Here is a 19,075-nt window from a genome sequence, read left to right on the forward strand (position 1 = left end):
TGTCAGAATGGCATTCTCTGGGTGCTGGGTTTGTGCCGCACATGATGGCCAAAAAGTTCAATTTTAGTCTCATCTGACCAGAGAACCTTCTTCCATGTGTTTGGGGGGGGGGGGGTCTACCACATGCTGTTTGGTGAACTCCAAACATGCTTTCGGAGTCCCCCTGTATTAAGCAATGGCTTTTTTTTCCTGGCTGCTTTTTAAAAGCCCCACCCTGTGGCATGTATGGCTTAAAGTGGTCCTATGGACAGATACTCCCATCTTTGCAGCTCCTTCAGTGTTATCTTTGGTGTCTTCGTGGCATCTCTGATTAATGCCCTCCTTGCCCGGTCTGCGAGTTGTGGATAAATCCAGAACTTTGCGTCTGACCTGTTTGGAGAGCTCCTTGGTCTTCATGTTATTTGCTGAGTGTTGTTGCAGACTCAGGCCTTTCAGAAAAAGTGCATTTCTACTGACATCATGGAACAGACCTTAAATCAGCCAATTGTGATTTCAGAAGTTCATTGGCTGGACAATCTTTAGGGTTTTCATAGCAAAGGAGATGAATATTACATGTGTATACACTCAACTTTTCAGTTCGGTTTTTTTTTTTCATTCCACTTCAACAATTGTTAGCTCTATGTCTGTGAAGGTTCTCAGTCATCCAGGTCATTGTAAACCCTAAAGAAGGCAACTGGACTTGCTTGAAATCCTTGAAGACATTTCACCTCTCATCCGAAAGGCTTCTTCGGTTCTGTCTGACGAGTGGGGAGTTCCAGGGATTCATCTTCTAGTAGACCAAAAGCAACCCTAAGGAGAGTCTTGACACCGTTCACACCTGGCCTCCAGTGACCCTAAAGGCCAATTTATGCTGACAACCCAGTCCTCGCAGATAGCGGCGCAGACAGTGTCTGCGTAGCCCCCCCACCTTCGCAGACGCTCTGCGCGCACCTCCCAAAAATTGTGACCACCGCAGAAGCCTCGCAGACAAGAGGGCTCTGATTGGTCCACTCTACATCCGCTGTACACGCACTTCCGCTTCCCTACTTTCCCGGTTTGGTTTGTTTTCACGACCGGCATTTTTAAAAACACGAGCGAGGATGGAGCAGCATGAAGAGCGGTTGATTGAGGAAGTACGTACATCTATACGACTCCAGTTCTAGTCATTATAAGTAACCGGAGGATAAACACTCCACTAACCACACCCACCAACTACTCCTAGCGACTTCGCGCCCCCTTGCGTTGTGCCGGTGAATAACATTGCGCACGCCTATTATCCCCGCTCAACAATAAATTACAACTGTCTGCGAAAAGCTATCTGCGAAAGCCTTGTCGCACGAGCATGCAGAGGCCTTCACACCGACAGGATGACAGTGTCAATGACCCACGTGACCTCAACGACTCTCCCTAGGGTTGCTTTTGGTCCCGTAGAGGATAAATACCTGGAACTCCCCACTCGTCAGACAGAACCAAAGAAGCCTTTCGGATGAGATGCGAAACGTCTTCAAGAATTGTTAGAGGCATCACATAAAAATCCATTTTAACTCCAGGTTGTAATGCAACAAAACAGGAAAAACACCATGAGGGGTGAATATTTTCACATGGCACCGGAGCAACAAGATAAAGGAGCCTTCAAAACAACAAAAAGCATTAGCTGCCAGTGTGATGTTTGTTCCTTGGGAAGACAAAACAAAGGGCATGATGAAGCTTAAGATGAATTTCATATGATTGACTCAAAGGGACAATTCCCAAACATATTTCGTCCATTTAAAAAAAATAATAATAATATATCTCACACTTCCTGATTTGCCCTTCTTGTTTGCCGGCCTCTTTCCACATCCTCTGTCTTTCGTTTCCGTCTCTTTTCCTTCCCCTGCTTCTCCAGGGCTGTTCTAATGCGTGCTAAAATGTGTTTTTTGGGAAACTTCAGAGTGGTGCACCCAAACTGGCTCACTCCGCCTGTATCTCCTGGTAGTTTCTCGCGTCTCTGTACCCAGCTCCTCCAGCCAGGTTTCCAACAGTACACACTGTCATAAAACCTTGAGCCATTCTCACCACCCAACACGTAAATCCTACGTTTCCACCTTGCAACGCCTGCTGCAGCTATGCGCCGTGGCAGACCTGGAAAAACAACTGGACTGGGAGCGCGGTCACTCCCCCCACCACCTCCCATCCTCTCTACTCCAGCCATGACGTCCCGGTCAGTCCCCACTGCCCTTCCTTCCCGGAAAAACAGAACTCGCCCAGTGGCGTCAAGTGGTTCCAACTGGGTGTAATTGCCGTCCAAAAATTTAGCAGCGTCGCGCATGTACCCGCCCACAGCGCACACTCCTCCACGTACTGCTACTCCTCCAGCCAGGCAGGTGGCACCAGACTCAAGGCCAACACGATTCCAAGTCCTTGTCCCGGTGTGGTAGATGAGCACACCAGCATGCACCATGGCCCTGTTCTGCTCCAACGTGGCGCCTCCAAGCAAATACAGTCGACCTCGTAGTGTGGCGCAGGCAAAAGAGCGCAGAGGAAATGGCAAACGTGGACCCGGTGCCCACGTTAACGTGGTGAGGTCGAACGTTTCACAAGTATCGAGAAGTGCTGATCGGTTGCAGCCACCCAGGGCATAAAGGAAGTTTCCTGAGCCCAGGAAGCCGAACATGGCGCGTGGTTGCTCCATAGATGGCCGTGATATCCAGCGGTCCAGCACCACATCGTACTCGTGCATCGACGATGAAACCTGGCCTGTTCTTAAAATGCCACCAGCTACGAAGAGCCGGCCACCGACAGCCGTGCAGCCTGGGCACAACAAAGAGCCGAGGGCTGAAAGTTTCTCCCACTTGCCTGTGCGTGGGTCAAAACAATCCACTGTGTAGTCACTCTCTCGTAAATCCTCATCTTCCCTTGGCTTCAGATCCACGCAAACAATCTTCTTCTCCAGCATGCCCTCCCGGGGCCTCAGAGGACCTCCCATACCCTCAGTGCCCGCCCTTGGCCCAAGCTCTTTGTTGAGCCGCCTGCTCTCCTCAGGGGCCAGCAGACCCGGGCGCAGGTGACGAAGCAGAGTGGGCATGTGGACATAGCGCTCAGCGGGCCGGTGCTCAGCCCAGCGCCGTGCCGCATCATAGACCTCCGTCTCGGATTCCACTCCAAGCCGGTCCGATTCCAGGAGGCTTCCCAGGGTGCCTGGGTCCAGCAGGAGAAAGTCTCTCTGGCGTGCCACTCGAGGAAAGTGCTGAGCCACCAGCCTCAAAGAGGCTCGGAGTAAAAGCTGGTCGTGATGCGAGCGTGCCAGAGAGTACATACCCAAACAGTTTTCCACAGAAAGGTGTTCAAAGAGGAACCTACAGAAACAGAAATAAGGTACTTCACTAAGGTACACAAACAAGCAAAGCTACAGTATCTTATCAGGTAAACCTACCCCAAGGGTGTATTTAACAGGGATGAGAGTGGGTGGTCATCAAAAAAGCAGAAAACGAAGCCAATGGGGGGGGGGATCCCCCCCCCCAAGGAAAATTTTGCAAAATAAGGCCTTACAAACCACTTTTCCTGCAATCTGAGCTGTAGTAGATAAAAAATATATGTTGTCTTTTTTATATATTTACCAGTCCCCCCAGGATTTCGTGGGCCTTTGTGATTGTTGCGGGCTAAAATATCTGATGTTGCGTGAAGTTTTCCAAAAAACTGCGATGAAAGTTGCGGTGTTTTTTCAGTTTTTGTTGCGATTACATTGCGGGAGGAAGTGAAAGTTGCGAGAAATTGTTGCGATTTTCTCTTTTTGTGATTAAAATTGAGTGATATGTTAAATATCAAGTCATTACTGAAAAACTATTGATTAAAAAAACAGACACTGAGAAATGGTCCTATGAACAACTTTACCAATATAAAAGATTACCAGGACTACAAAAATGCAGAAAAATAGGCTTTAGTTATCCAAATGCCCCTGTTGGTTCAAAAGTTAAAGTGCAGAGAACCTCACAGCACAACATGAAGTTACCTTAAAATATAATATAAATGCCTCAGCTTTCATGTAAGAAAAAAAAACTATTAATACTAGTACTGTGTGCAGGCAGTCTCTCCTGAAGACTAAATTAAACAATCATTATAAACTAATAAAATAAATGGCTCAGGCTTCATAGAAGAAAAAAACAATTTGAACAGAATCTCACAGTATGATGCTGAAGCTGCCTAAACAATGGAAAATAAAATACCATTTTGGCAAAAATGTTGGCATCCATTAATTTCTTGTATTAAAGGAAAAAGCAAGTTTTGTACAAAACCAGGTGTGTAATAGGAGAAAAACATATACGTAATCAATTCCGTTAATTATTTCCATTATATATCGAACATGAAAAAATATTTTTAACTTTGAAATCATGAATTGACACAGAGGAGTCGAAGTTGGAGGAGGCAGCCATTTTGAGATTGTGGGCAACTATAAACCAATCAGAATCTTTCGTTAATGCGCCTCCCTCTGATCTGTGACGTCACTGGGCCCATGAAAACAGTGTTTACAGACAGATCACTGTGATGACAGTAAGGAGTCCCGGCGGGTGGCTTGTATTCGATTCGTTTATATCCCGACCTTGTCAGCTGTCAGATTTATGTTCATGGACCCGGTAAGCTGGTAAATAATATTTATTTATTTTTTTCTTTACCAAATTCTAACAGAAAACGAGAGCGCCCGAAAGGGAAAACCGAGCCGAGCCGCTTCACGCATGCGCAGTAGGCTTGGTAGGACAAATCCAAATAGGAGTCATTCAGGATTCAGCCATGTTTTTACTCGACCAAAGTTATACAGTATTATGAGCTTTAAGTTGCATAAATAAAACCATTTGGTGAAACTTTGAAGAAGCGATTGTACTGGTTTTTTACCTTATTACCATGAAGCACTGAAGAGTTCTTTTCAGTGGTGGGCCGCATGATGTCACGCAGGAGATCAGTATGGCGGAACGCATCTTCGCTGAGCTCAGCGCAAGCCCATATTATTAAAAGTTAAAAGATACTGTTATGCGGTCTGTTCTTTCTCTATAAATTCCATGATCGATTACTTTATATATTTATCTATCTATTTGTGGTGATTTTGTACAAAAGTTGCCTTTTCCTTTAAGTAAAAAAAAAATAAAGTGCACAGTCCTTCACTGTAAACATAACACACTTTCAGTAACAGAATTTAAGCCTACATAAACACTGACTCGCACATCATGCAGTGTTGCCAGATACTGCTGACATTTTCCAGCCCAAAATATGTTCAAAACCCGCCAAAATGCACTTAAAACCGCCCAATCTGGCAACACTGCACGCATGCTGCTTCTCTTGAATGTATACACGGAAGTAAGGCGGAAGGTAGTTTGTCGACGTCACCTCAAGATGACGCCAACGATTGGTCAAATTTGCGGGAAAGTTGCGGTGATTGGATATAATTGCAACACCGCCCTGAATTCGCGGGGATTGGTTGAATTAGCGTTGAATTTGCAAATCGCAACATCGCGAAATCCTGGAGGGTCTGATTTACATGAAAATGTATATCAAATCAATAGGAGTATTGTTGGAATTCAAAATAAAATCACATTCTACATTCAAAGGTACGGTTATAATTCATGATCAACAAAAATGACAAACTAAATTCACATTAAACTTAAGTTCTATTAATTATCAAAATGTTCATATATTAAATAAAATTTCTTAGGGTGACTGACCTTTTCTCCCTATGTCCTCATTAGTTGCATATGATTTCAAGAAGTCTTTTGAAATATTTAAGTTTTCAAATCTTTCTGCATTAATTCAGATTTACTGACTATCATACATGATGGATAAAACGATAGATGAAAGAGAAACATTTCTGAAGAGCAGCGACGATGAACATGTGCAAGTTTCAATTAAAAAGAACGGATGTGGGTACTTTTGTAAGAACTGTTATGATTGGCTATCATGCTCTCGCCATCGATGTTTTGGCCAATTACATTGTAGATAACACGTATTCTACCGCGAGACTAAAGATGGCGAAAATGTAAACATGTAACATCGTCGTAGGAATGAATTACGCTTGAGTATCACGAAGGAATATACCCTAACCCCCCTCAATAAATGGAAAAAAAAAATCTCAACCGATTTGGCATAATATAAAAAGGTCGATTTTTACTCAGAAAAAGCGGAAATCCGCCGAAAAGCGGAAAACTCTCATCCCTGATTTAAGTACATTATGAAACTAAACCAAACCTAACAGCTTTTGGTTTGTTCTGATTCAGACTTGGAAAAACAGACAGCGATCACATTCAAGGTCCCATCGAAAAGAACAGATGACATACATTTGTCCGTTACCTGGAACAAAGATTCTGCAAGGGCATGACCTGAAGACGGTTGGCTGCCACAAACAAGTCCTCTGCTGTCTCAAGACTGAGTCCTGCTTCCCCTGTGTAGACGAACTGGATCACCGTCTCCATGACCGAAGGGGTCACCTCTTCCAGACGGATCTCAGTGAGCCGGGATTCTACCAAGGGGCTGGTGAACATGGCACGGAAGTATGGACTGACCGCAGCCAAGAGCACCCTGCAAACAAATCGAAACACTCTGCCACAGGACTTTCTCGTTGATAATCTTCACTGTACAGCTAACTGAAGAAATCGATAAATGAAAACAGTTGGCAGAAAAGTTCATTACTGCTTAGTTGGACTGTTCTGAAGCACACGGTGGTGTGTGACATCACTTCATTCAGACCAAAAGTGCATGGATGCAAACGGCGTGCCTTTTGGCGGATGTTGCCTTTTTCACGGCTGTCTGGGGGACTCGTGTGAATCACGCAGATCCGATGAGTTTTATTTATTTATTTTTTCTGGCGTTGGAGTGTCTGATTATAATTTCATCAAAGTAAATTCTGTATTAAAATTACTAAATAAGCAAATGCCGTTACAGTCCATGAAACATAGGAAGTACAAGTACGAGAAGAAAACAGTAAATCAGAAAGCTGCGCTTGTAAAGCCAATTACGTAACTTGCGTTGGACTGATGGAAATCCTTGCGCGTGCAGTGAAGTGCAGCCAGCAGCAGGTAATGGCGCGCAGCCAACTGGCTTTACGTGCGCAGCTTTCTGATTTACTGTTTTCTTCTCGTACTTATACTTCCTATGTTTCATGGACTGTAACGGCATTTGCTTATTTAGTAATTTTAATACAGAATTTACTTTGATGAAATTATAATCAGACACTCCAACGCCAGAAAAAAAAATTAATAAATAAAACTCATCGGATCTGCGCGATTCACACAAGTCCCCCAGACAGCCGTGAAAAAGGCGGCATCCGCCAAAAGGCGCGCCGTTTGCATCCATGAAAAATGGAAACTTTGTTGATGTCACTTGTGTTATGTCTGCAATGTTTTGGCTCGTAGTCATTTGTTCATGGGAACGTGAGAAACAGTGCAAGTGAGCCATGCTTATAAACCTCCGTGTCTCAAGTTTGCCTTCTTTACCCAGTTGCGTATTTTTGTAAGCAGCTGTATCTCACACAGGTTCATATTTATCCATCACTCCTACCATCAGAATGGCTTCTCTCGTGCAACTTTGCCCTTAAAAGTCGATACTTGGACAACCTGAAGTGTGTGCACTGCACAGCGAATAGCAACGCTATTAGAATCAATACAATCAATTCTCACTAATAAGCACTACATTGTCTGCCTGTTTGGGTTTTTTTTTAAGCATGCCAGAGCTCAAAACTAATGGTAGTCCGACTGTCCGAGACAACCAGATGCTTGGTCCGAACAAGTCAAATCTGCACCTGCCTGTCCAACGGGACGAGTTGAATCTTTGTTGAAAATCACCATTTTTATATTAATTACTTAAGAGTTACATCAATCAAGTTCCAGCAGAACTAGTTCAATCCCCTCAGTGATCCAGCTGTGTTACTGTTTGCGAAACTCCAGGGAAGCGGAGTACAGCAGGTCTGTGTGTAAAAATAACCACGTCGTAATATCCAATAATAAAACTTCATCGAAATCAGAGAAACGGCGATCAAAACACCTTGATAAAATAACTATCTGTGGTGAATCTTCACTTCATTTGGATATTCACTGTGTTTTTCTTTTGTATGGGTCACATTAACCGTCACACATTATAGTAAAATATTTACGAGCGTCAAACTCGCTTACGGTTCGTTTTCATTCGCAACGTGATTCCGTCCCCCCCATCACATCCAACTTTCAGTTTTATTTCGTCGAAAGTGAAAAAGACGACAATCCCAACTCTAACTGTGGATCAGGTAATGGGTTAGAACAACACACGCACCGTAATGGGGCTTTGGAGAGTTTTTGTTTATTGTTACAGTTAAACTGAGTTTTATTGAAAACTGATAAATCATTAACGCAGAATGATGATCATAACTACAGCTGCTTTTGTGAAAAACTTTGTTAAATCTCTTTCCTTTCATTGTACTAGTAAGTACATAGTAATAAAAAGGTTACGTCAGGATGAGTGAAAATCTTGCTGCTTGTCCAACTGGATTAGAGTGTTAATGTATATTTTAGTACATCGTGGGTGCGTTTAAAACGGGGAAACTGCTGCCTCAGGTGGACGTCAAACACGACAGAGAGGCTTCAAGTACCGTTCAAACTCTCGTTTCCTGTACAAGACGCCGTCAAACTGCCCCATGTCTCCTCAGTGCTGCCCATTACCCATAAATCTGTGCAGCAGCAGCAGCTCCATCAAGCAACAGAAAAAAGACGGACCAAACTTCACGGAAAAGGAGTTCGTATATAAATAAGTTCTCCCCCCCAAGTTACACAGAAATAAACATTGTACGATTTTATAACCCTGTGACTGTAACCACATAAATCTGATGAGATTTGTGAGGCATCTGTTCCCATAAACACCGTTCTAAAAGGTCCCTTGAAACGAACATCCTGAAGAGATGCCTTCATTGGAAAGTCCTGCTTTATCAGACACCTGTTCATTACAGCAGCCCTCGTACGACGGCATCATCCCAAACTGCGTCGATTCACTGAATACTGAAAGCTTTGGAGTCGACTCCACGAACCACGAAACGAGTCACGTTGCGTGGCGCATTTCAGTTTGTGAGACGAGCAGCAGATATTTATTACATGCCGAACGTTATTTCACATTTTGTCTGGTCTGCACGAATGAAATAAACGTCCAGAATACAACCCCGATTCCAAAAAAGTTGGGACAAAGTACAAATTGTAAATAAAAACGGAATGCAATAATTTACAAATCTCAAAAACTGACATTGTATTCACAATAGAACATAGACAACATATCAAATGTCGAAAGTGAGACATTTTGAAATTTCATGCCAAATATTGGCTCATTTGAAATTTCATGACAGCAACACATCTCAAAAAAGTTGGGACAGGGGCAATAAGAGGCTGGAAAAGTTAAAGGTACAAAAAAGGAACAGCTGGAGGACCAAATTGCAACTCATTAGGTCAATTGGCAATAGGTCATTAACATGACTGGGTATAAAAAGAGCATCTTGGAGTGGCAGCGGCTCTCAGAAGTAAAGATGGGAAGAGGATCACCAATCCCCCTAATTCTGCGCCGACAAATAGTGGAGCAATATCAGAAAGGAGTTCGACAGTGTAAAATTGCAAAGAGTTTGAACATATCATCATCTACAGTGCATAATATCATCAAAAGATTCAGAGAATCTGGAAGAATCTCTGTGCGTAAGGGTCAAGGCCGGAAAACCATACTGGGTGCCCGTGATCTTCGGGCCCTTAGACGGCACTGTATCACATACAGGCATGCTTCTGTATTGGAAATCACAAAATGGACTCAGGAATATTTCCAGAGAACATTATCTGTGAACACAATTCACCGTGCCATCCGCCGTTGCCAGCTAAAACTCTATAGTTCAAAGAAGAAGCCGTATCTAAACATGATCCAGAAGCGCAGACGTCTTCTCTGGGCCAAGGCTCATTTAAAATGGACTGTGGCAAAGTGGAAAACTGTTCTGTGGTCAGACGAATCAAAATTTGAAGTTCTTTATGGAAATCAGGGACGCCGTGTCATTCGGACTAAAGAGGAGAAGGACGACCCAAGTTGTTATCAGCGCTCAGTTCAGAAGCCTGCATCTCTGATGGTATGGGGTTGCATTAGTGCGTGTGGCATGGGCAGCTTACACATCTGGAAAGACACCATCAATGCTGAAAGGTATATCCAGGTTCTAGAGCAACATATGCTCCCATCCAGACGACGTCTCTTTCAGGGAAGACCTTGCATTTTCCAACATGACAATGCCAAACCACATACTGCATCAATTACAGCATCATGGCTGCGTAGAAGAAGGGTCCGGGTACTGAACTGGCCAGCCTGCAGTCCAGATCTTTCACCCATAGAAAACATTTGGCGCATCATAAAACGGAAGATACAACAAAAAAGACCTAAGACAGTTGAGCAACTAGAATCCTACATTAGACAAGAATGGGTTAACATTCCTATCCCTAAACTTGAGCAACTTGTCTCCTCAGTCCCCAGACGTTTACAGACTGTTGTAAAGAGAAAAGGGGATGTCTCACAGTGGTAAACATGGCCTTGTCCCAACTTTTTTGAGATGTGTTGTCATGAAATTTAAAATCACCTAATTTTTCTCTTTAAATGATACATTTCCTCAGTTTAAACATTTGATATGTCATCTATGTTCTATTCTGAATAAAATATGGAATTTTGAAACTTCCACATCATTGCATTCCGTTTTTATTTACAATTTGTACTTTGTCCCAACTTTTTTGGAATCGGGGTTGTAGTTCGTGTGTCTGATTCGACTGACACCTTGAGAACGCTCTCATGCAGCAATCTTGTATTAGTCGACTGAAATCTATGAAGCGTGATGATACAGGATTTAGAAGACACACCTGTGGCACATGAACTTCTTTCCCTCCACTAAAAGAGTGACATCACACAACTGCTGAGCATCAAGGAGCTGCTTTAAGCCTGCGAGAGAAAACAGAGCATGAGAGAGAATTCATGATGATGCAAATCTGGAGCTCAATACATCACTCATATGATGGAAATACATCCGAGTGAACCGGTATGTGAACACACGAGGAATTTGACTCCGGTTTCACTTAGCTCTCTTAGTACAAACAGATAAAAAAAAAAAGCGTAGACAAAAAACAATGTACATGTAGAATCTTTTGGTGCAAAATGGTACATAGTGCAAGGATGACTTAGTAAATATAAATATACAGTGTGCACAGAATGATGGTATGAGTGTGCAGATATTTCACAGTTGATGTTACTGATATTTGAGTCCGGTTTTAGCTGTTCATCACAGAAACAGCCTGAGGGGAAAAAATACTGTTCTTGTGTCTGGTTGTTTTTGCGTACAGTGATCTATATCACCTCCCTGAGGGGAGAAGATTAAACAGTTTGTGACCAGGGTGCAATGGGTCCGCAGAGATGTTACCTGCCCGTTTCCTGACTCTGTGCAGGTACAGGTCTTGGATGGAGAGCAGGCTGACACCGATAATTTTCTCTGCAGACCTTATTGTCCGTTGCAGTCTGTTCTTGTCCTGCTTGGTGACCGATCCAAACCAAACAGTGATGGAAGAGCAAAGAACAGACTGAATGATGTCAGCAGCTCCTTAGACAGGTTCCTGAGCTGGCGCAGAAAGTACAACCTCTGCTGAGCCTTTTTGATGGTGACTGTATTGGTCTCCCATTTCAGGTCCCGGGAGATTGTGGAGCCCAGAAACCTGAAGGTTTCAAGAGCAGTCAGAGTGGTGATGGCGATGGAATAGAAAAGAATCAACGACGCAGTGGTGTGACGCAGAGTTCTCGTGAAGTTGATTATTTTCCAGGTAACAAATCAGCGTTTTAACAATTCTTACCGTTAAACAAGAAGCACATCAGGTCAGGTGTCGACAAACCACGGTTCGTGTCTCACCTTGAGTAATGTACTCTCCGAGAGGAGTCGTCGAGTCATCTGGAAAATCCTCTTCCTCCGAGTCACTGTCCGAGAGAGGCTCACCGCCACCGTTGTCAGCATCCTGCCATGGCTGCGGCCTCCAGGTCACCGTCCCACCTTTCACTCTGTTCATCTGAGAGATGACGAAGAGAAAGGCAAGTTTATTTATATAGCACATTTCATACACAGTGGCAGTTCAATGTGCTTTACAGAGGTAAAAGCAAAAAACAGTAAACAATAGAAAATAAAATTACATAAAATAAAGGGGGAAGAAGAGAGAAAAAATAAGAATTAAACAATAGTAGAATAAAATAGAATAAAAGTTTAAAACATGTAAAGATGATATTTATCAGTTAGCAGAAAGCATCTGAGAACAGCTTGGTCTTTAATCTAGATTTGAAGCTGCCAACAGCAGGAGCATTTTTAATATCCTCTGGCAGTCGGTTCCATAGCTGCACTGCATAGTAGCTAAAAGCTGCTTCACCACACTTTGTTTTAACAACAGGTCTCATCTCATCTCGTTATCTGTAGCCGCTTTATCCTGTTCTACAGGGTCGCAGGCGAGCTGGAGCCTATCCCAGCTGACTACGGGCGAAAGGCGGGGTACACCCTGGACAAGTCGCCAGGTCATCACAGGGCTGACACATAGACACAGACAACCATTCACACTCACATTCACACCTACGCTCAATTTAGAGTCACCAGTTAACCTAACCTGCATGTCTTTGGACTGTGGGGGAAACCGGAGCAAACCCACGCGGACACGGGGAGAACATGCAAACTCCGCACAGAAAGGCCCTCGCCGGCCACGGGGCTCGAACCCGGACCTTCTTGCTGTGAGGCGACAGCGCGAACCACTACACCACCATGCCGCCAGGCCCTGTACCATTTAGAGATTTGTACACCAGCAGCAATGCTTTAAAGTCAATTCTGTAGCCAGTGAAGGGACCTTAGAATTGGAGTAATGTGTTCTGTTCTTTTTGTTCATGTAAGAACCCTCGCCGCTGCATTTTGCACCAGCTGAAGTCGTTTGATGGTCTTTTTTGGCAGGCCTGTGAAAAGGCCATTGCAGTAATCAACCCTACTAGACATGAAGGCATGTATTAGTTTTTCCAGATCATTTTTTGACACAAGTCCTCTTAGTTTGGAAATGATTTTTCGGTGATAAAATGCCGATTTAGTGATTGCTTTCATGTGACTGTCAAAGTTTACCTCGCTGTCAATGAAAACACCAAGATTTTTAACCACATCTTTTGTTTTAATCCCCTTTGTTTGAAAAACAAACATGAGCCGGAGAAACTAACACCATCTGAATAAGGCTGCTGATCTGAATGCAAAGTGATGACTGGGAAAGAAGCCACACTGAAGCAGGAGTGAATCAGAGACGGTTTCTGTCTCCACATGATTACCGTGCTGGCTTTGATTCGGATTAAGTGTAAACACACGGATTTCTTCTCGAGTCTTGAAGGAGCCGCGGTGGAAACGAGGTGCGTCACAGGCGGGGATCTGCTGCACTCACAGCCGCCATCCTGCGTCCCCGAGCCGGGTTCAAAGCAGCTCCTCAGCCGCTCATGGACATCACCACAGCTTTAATCCGCTGAGCCTCACAAACACATCCTGCCCCGAACCTGACAACAACAACACCACACCCGAACCATCAGCTCCTATTAAAAAACAAAGCAGCCACTGCCGTGTTTAAACAGTGATCATCATTACCTGCAGTGCTCCACATTCTTCCACCGCTCTTAGTTTGCTAGTCCCCCTGCTCGGGCTTTTCTTGGCCCGCCATGCCGGAATTATTTTCCTACCCGTATTCGGACACATCCGGGTTCTCTGCGTTCACATCGCCGAGTCATTCATACCGACAGGACATCCAGCCAATCAACAGCGTCAGGATGACCTGCAAGCGCGAACTATTTGACACAACGAACCAATCACAGAAACCAAAGGCGGGGTTCTCTCAATACAGGTGTGTTAAAAATAGCGCTCACGATAACACTCCGGAACAATACAGAACAGCTTCCGGTTTCTCCACGCAACGGAAATGAAAATATCCAGCAATACGCAAACTTTTATCTGTTATTGTTTTTATTCCGATGCACTTTTTTTTCTACAAGGTGTGGTACGAGCATTGTGGTTAATTAAAAAAAAAAGTTAGAAAAACAAATTAATGGAAAAAAATACTAGCAATACCACTAACTAACACCAGAGGGAGCACAAGAAAAATTAAACGTAATGTCCAAGTCACCTGTACAAGTCACCTAGGGCTGGTTCGGGGCCAGTGCTTAGTTTGGAACCGGGTTTTCTGTTTCCACTGACAAAGAACTGGCTCTGGGGCCAGAAAAACCGGTTCCAGGGTAGCACCAGCTCTTTGCTGGGCCAGAGGAAAGAACCGCTTATGTCAGCTGGGGGGGCGGAGTTGTTAAGACCAACAACAATAGCAAGACCGCAAAAGGTCGCCATTTTTAAATAAGCGACGAGATGATATTGATGCAGTAAAGCAGCTGTCATCCATTGTTGTTGTTGCTTCTTCTTCAGTGTTGTTGCTTCGATGTTTGCGCCAAGGTTTATGCAAACGCAGCTGACGTATACAGTGACGTAATGACGTGGCTCTGCTTAGCACCGCGAGCTATGGAAATGCAAACTGGTTCTCAGCTGGCTCGCAAGTTGAACAAGTTGTGAACCAGCCCTGGAACTGATTTGGTGGAAAAGGGGTACCAGTCGCCTCACAGCAAGAAGGTTCTGGGTTCAGGCCCAGCAGCTGGCGAGGGCCTTTCTGTGTGGAGTTTGCATGTTCTCCCCGTGTCCGCGTGGGTTTCCTGCAGGTGCTCCAGTTTCCCCCACAGTCCAAAGACATGCAGGTTAGGCTAATTGGTGGCGCTAAATTGACCGTAGGTGTGAATGTGAGTGTGAATGGTTGTCTGTGTCTATGTGTCGGCCCTGTGATGACCTGGCGACTTGTCCAGGGTGAACCCCGCCTCTCGCCCGTAGTCAGCTGGGATAGGCTCCAGCTTGCCTGCGACCCTGTAGAACAGGCTACAGATAATGGATGGATTAAAACTGGAGTATCCTGTGTTCATTCCAGGTTTTGGTAAATTTCCGATAGTAGTGGAAGTTCAGTCTTGTCACTTCAGTAAAGTTATCCAACTGGATGGAATGATGTGGAGAAAGAACGAAATGTCTGACTTCCTGTGGAGCGCTGATTCGGGCAAGGGCGGGATGAGGACAAATGACACAACCACACACATAACGAATGTCCATAATTTTACACCACCCCCAACTCGCAAACAACGCCATACAGGCGGTCTTCGATGACAAGTTGCCAAGGATCTCCTTTGTGCCCAAGAAGCAGCTTCAGATTTTGTCGGCCTACAACGTAATCCCTCCAAGACAGAGTTCATTTCAACCAACACTACGTCCTCCATGTATTCCAAATCTGGAGCCAGGATCACACAAGTTGAGGACTTTAAGGAACTCGGTTCCTATATCACGGACTCTGAGAAAGACTTCTGCAGATAGAAAGCCCAGGCCTGGAAGGCATGCAACCAACATTTGGCGCGCCAACCTAACTACCCCATCATCTTATTCCAAACTCCTCTAGAGCTTCGGAGACCGTTTTCCTCCATTTGGACCGGTCAGCTGTCTTTCTTTTTGCCTCTTATGGAGTGAGGCCAGTGCACTTCCAGATGTTATCCATCCATGTTAACCTTTGTCTGCCTCTGGAGCGTCTGTCTTCAGCTCCTCCTTTTAGGAAATGTCTCTGCAGATATGTCCATAGTAGCACAGCTTCCTCATGATTAGCATCCTAAATATCACTGGTTTGGTGTTTATTCTTTCCAGGATGGTGTTATTTGTTATCCTTTCAGTGTAAGGTACCCTGAGGATTCTTCTCCATGTCCACATCTCAAATGCTGTCAATTTCTTTTCATCTGCTGGTTTGAGTGTCCAGTCCATGTCTCACATCCATAGAGTGCAACTGACCATACCAGACTCCTTAGGAGACGTAGTTTGGTGTTGGTGCTTACAGAGCGGTCTTTGCATATGTTCCAGAGTTTACAACCCCTGGCAAAAAATATGGAATCACTACTCCTGGACGATGTTAATTCAACTGTTTTACTTTGTAGCACAAAAAAAAAAAATCAGATAGGACACAAAATTATTTAATTTAACAGCTGAACATTCTGGCTTTGTAAAATGTACCTCAAAAAATTTTATTTTTTGTAATTAATGGCACATTTTTTTCAAGATCAAGTAGAAGAAAAAAATTATGGAATCACTCAATGATGAGGAAAAAATTATGGAATCATAAAAAAAAAATCACAATGAGTACTTTGCTGCATCTCCTCTGGCTTTTATGACGGCTTGAATTCTTTGAGGCGTGGACTTCACTAATGAAAAACAATATTCTTTATCAGTCAGGTTCCAACTTTCTCGTATAGCAGTTGACAGATCAGCTTTGCAGGATGGAGCCTCGTCATGGACTTTTTTTTTCCAATTTCCACCATATATTTTCAATTGGATTGAGATCCAGACTGTTTGCTGGCCGTGCCACTGAGTTGATCTGCCTTTCCTGAAGAAAAGTTTTAATGCTCTTTGCTCTGTAGCAAGATGCGTTATCATCCTGAAAAATGACTTCATCACCACCAAAAGTACTTTTGATTGATGGAATGAGAAAAGTGTCCAAAATGTCAATGTACACCTGTGCATTTACTGTAGAGGGAATGACTGCCATCTGCCCAGGTCCTTTACCCGACGTCCAACCCCAGATCATCAATGACTGTGGAAATTTGCTTGCTTTCTTCAGGCAGTCAGCTTCATATGTTTCATTGGAACGGCACCAAACAAAAGTTCCAGCATCATCTCCTCGGCCAATGCAGATTCATGATTCATCACTGAATATAACTTTCATCCGATCACCCACAGTCCACGACTCCTTCTCTTTAACCCCTCTGCAACCTTGTTTTCTTCTGTTTAGGTGTTAATGATGGTTAACGTTTGGCTTTTCTGTATGTAAATCCCATTTCCTTCCGCCGATTTCTTACATTTTGGTCACAAACACTGACTCCTGTTTCTGCCCGTTTGTTTTTCATTTCTTTTCTTGTGCATTGTCTATTTTCAAGGCATCTTGCTTTGAGTTTCCTGTCCTGACGCTTTGATCTACCTGTATGTTTCCCTTTTATTTTATTTATTTATTTAGCTTTTGCCATAGGAATATATATATATATACACACACACACATATATGCATGCATGGGAAACCACAACAGCTTGCACCAATTACAGTGGCCCCATTGTACCGAATCTGCATGTCTTTAAACTGTGGGGGAAACCGGAGCACCCGGAGGAAACCCACGCGGACAAGGGGAGAACATGCAAACTCCACACAGAAAGGCCCCTGTCGGCCGTGAGGTTCAAACCCGGAACCTTCTTGTTGTGAGGCGACAGTGCTAACCACTACACCACCGTGCTGCCCAATTTTGTTTGTACTCGCTCCAAATTTTAGATGCAGCTGACTGGAAACACCCAACATCTTTTACCGCACTCCGTGTTGAATTACCTTCTTTAAGGAGTTTTATAATCCTTTCCATTGTTTCAGCTGACAGCTCTCTTGTTGGGGCCGTGTTTTGTGTCAGTCAGCCAGGTGCAGCAGCTCATTCAGGTCTGCAAGCGCTCTCTTTTAACTGCAGACTCATTTGCACATTTAGGCTTGTGCGGATATTTGTTTTAGAAACGCAAGTTATAGCTTGATTCCATAATTTTTTCCTCATCATTGAGTGATTCCATAATTTTTTCTTCTACTTGATCTTTAAAAAAATATGTGCCATTAATTACAACAATTTCATATTTTTTTGAGGTATATTTTACAAAGCCAGAATGTTCAGCTGTTAAATAAAACAATTTTGTGTCATGTCTCTGATTTGGTTTTTTTGCTACAAAGTAAAACAGCTGAATGAACATCCTCCAAGAGTAGTGATTCCATATTTTTTTGCCAGGGGTTGTATTACAGATGGAGTGTGCCATTCCTAGTCCTCCTCCTTACTTCTGTGCTGCTACAGCATTCGTGCTGTTTAATTCTGCTCTAAGGTATGTGAATCAATGCACTTGTCCAATTTTATTTGACCTGATGTGTGCGTGTGTGTGTGTGTGTATCTGCTTGTATGGGTGACTTACTAACCACCAAAACCTTGGTTTTCTTGACATTCACCAGCACCCCATAATCTGCAGAGATCTGAGCCACATGATCTAGAAGAGCTTGTAGATCTTCTTTGGTTGTGGCTCGGAGGGCAGTGTCATCTGCAGATCACAGATTGCTGATTGTTCTTCCTCCTGTTTTGATGCCAGTGTAGTCAGGGATTGTGATGCTCATGATTGCCTCGGTGTAGATATTAAAGAGGTGTGGGGAGACGATGAATCCTTCTCTCACCCCTTTTCCATTGCAGAATGATTCAGTCTCTCCGAATGTGGGATGATTGTGCAGTATATAGTTTTTCGAGAAGGGCTACTAGGCGTGGTGGTACTCCTAGTTGTATTATTGGCTTCCAAAGCTTGGTGCACTGAACACAATCAAAGGCTTTTGAATAGTCGAGGAAATATATATATAAAGGAATGTTGGCTTCCCTCATTTTCTCCATGATCACATGCATGTTGAAAAGCTGGTCTCTGGTGCCTCTTCCACTTCTGAATCCTGCCTGCTCAAGCGATATCTCTGGCTCGACATCTACCTACCACACTAAAACTAAACCATCGAACCGATCTTGACGTATGGCTCTGAGACCTGGACCTTCAGTACACGACTTCATAAACACCTTGATGGCTGTTACACTCACCTCCTGCGCAGGGCCGGTCATGGCAGTCCCAGCCTACCCTTAAACAAATCTATGGTCACCTGACAAAGCCAAGCTCTCACCTTTCCCAACGTGTGTACAAAGTTACAGGCCACTGCTATCGTTCGAAACATGAACCTATTTCCGTACTCCTGCTCTGGAGACACTCCAACAGGGGGCACCTCTTACTCACAAACCATCTCAAGGAACACTAATATCAACCTATCACTACTGGGCTGTGAATGAGGGAGTACGACTGCTGGCAGGACATCGTATGAGGAATCTCGGCCACGGCCGAACAACAATGACGACGATGAACAGGAGCAAAACCATAAACTAACCCTACACAGAATGAAACTGCAAAGAAA

General features: G+C 43.9%; 1 protein-coding gene across 4 annotated transcripts in view; it reads right to left on the minus strand.

The window, feature by feature from the left end:
* The window catches only part of si:dkey-260j18.2 (uncharacterized protein LOC325231 homolog), a 31,426-nt gene extending 17,718 nt beyond the window's left edge, over positions 1-13,708 (minus strand). For all 4 annotated transcript variants that reach the window (XM_060943249.1, XM_060943252.1, XM_060943251.1 and 1 more), the window contains exons 1-6: positions 13,601-13,708; positions 13,294-13,512; positions 11,864-12,017; positions 10,830-10,908; positions 6,292-6,519; positions 1,776-3,314 (exon numbers count right to left, since the gene is read on the minus strand). In XM_060943249.1, coding sequence (XP_060799232.1) covers positions 1,776-3,314; positions 6,292-6,519; positions 10,830-10,908; positions 11,864-12,017 — 2,000 coding nt within the window. In that variant the 5' untranslated portion in view covers positions 13,294-13,512; positions 13,601-13,708. The remainder of the gene's footprint in view (positions 1-1,775; positions 3,315-6,291; positions 6,520-10,829; positions 10,909-11,863; positions 12,018-13,293; positions 13,513-13,600) is intronic.
* Between the last annotated feature and the right edge of the window lie 5,367 nt (positions 13,709-19,075).

The sequence above is a fragment of the Neoarius graeffei genome, chromosome 16 (assembly GCF_027579695.1).
Source record: "Neoarius graeffei isolate fNeoGra1 chromosome 16, fNeoGra1.pri, whole genome shotgun sequence".
Lineage (NCBI taxonomy): Eukaryota > Metazoa > Chordata > Actinopteri > Siluriformes > Ariidae > Neoarius > Neoarius graeffei.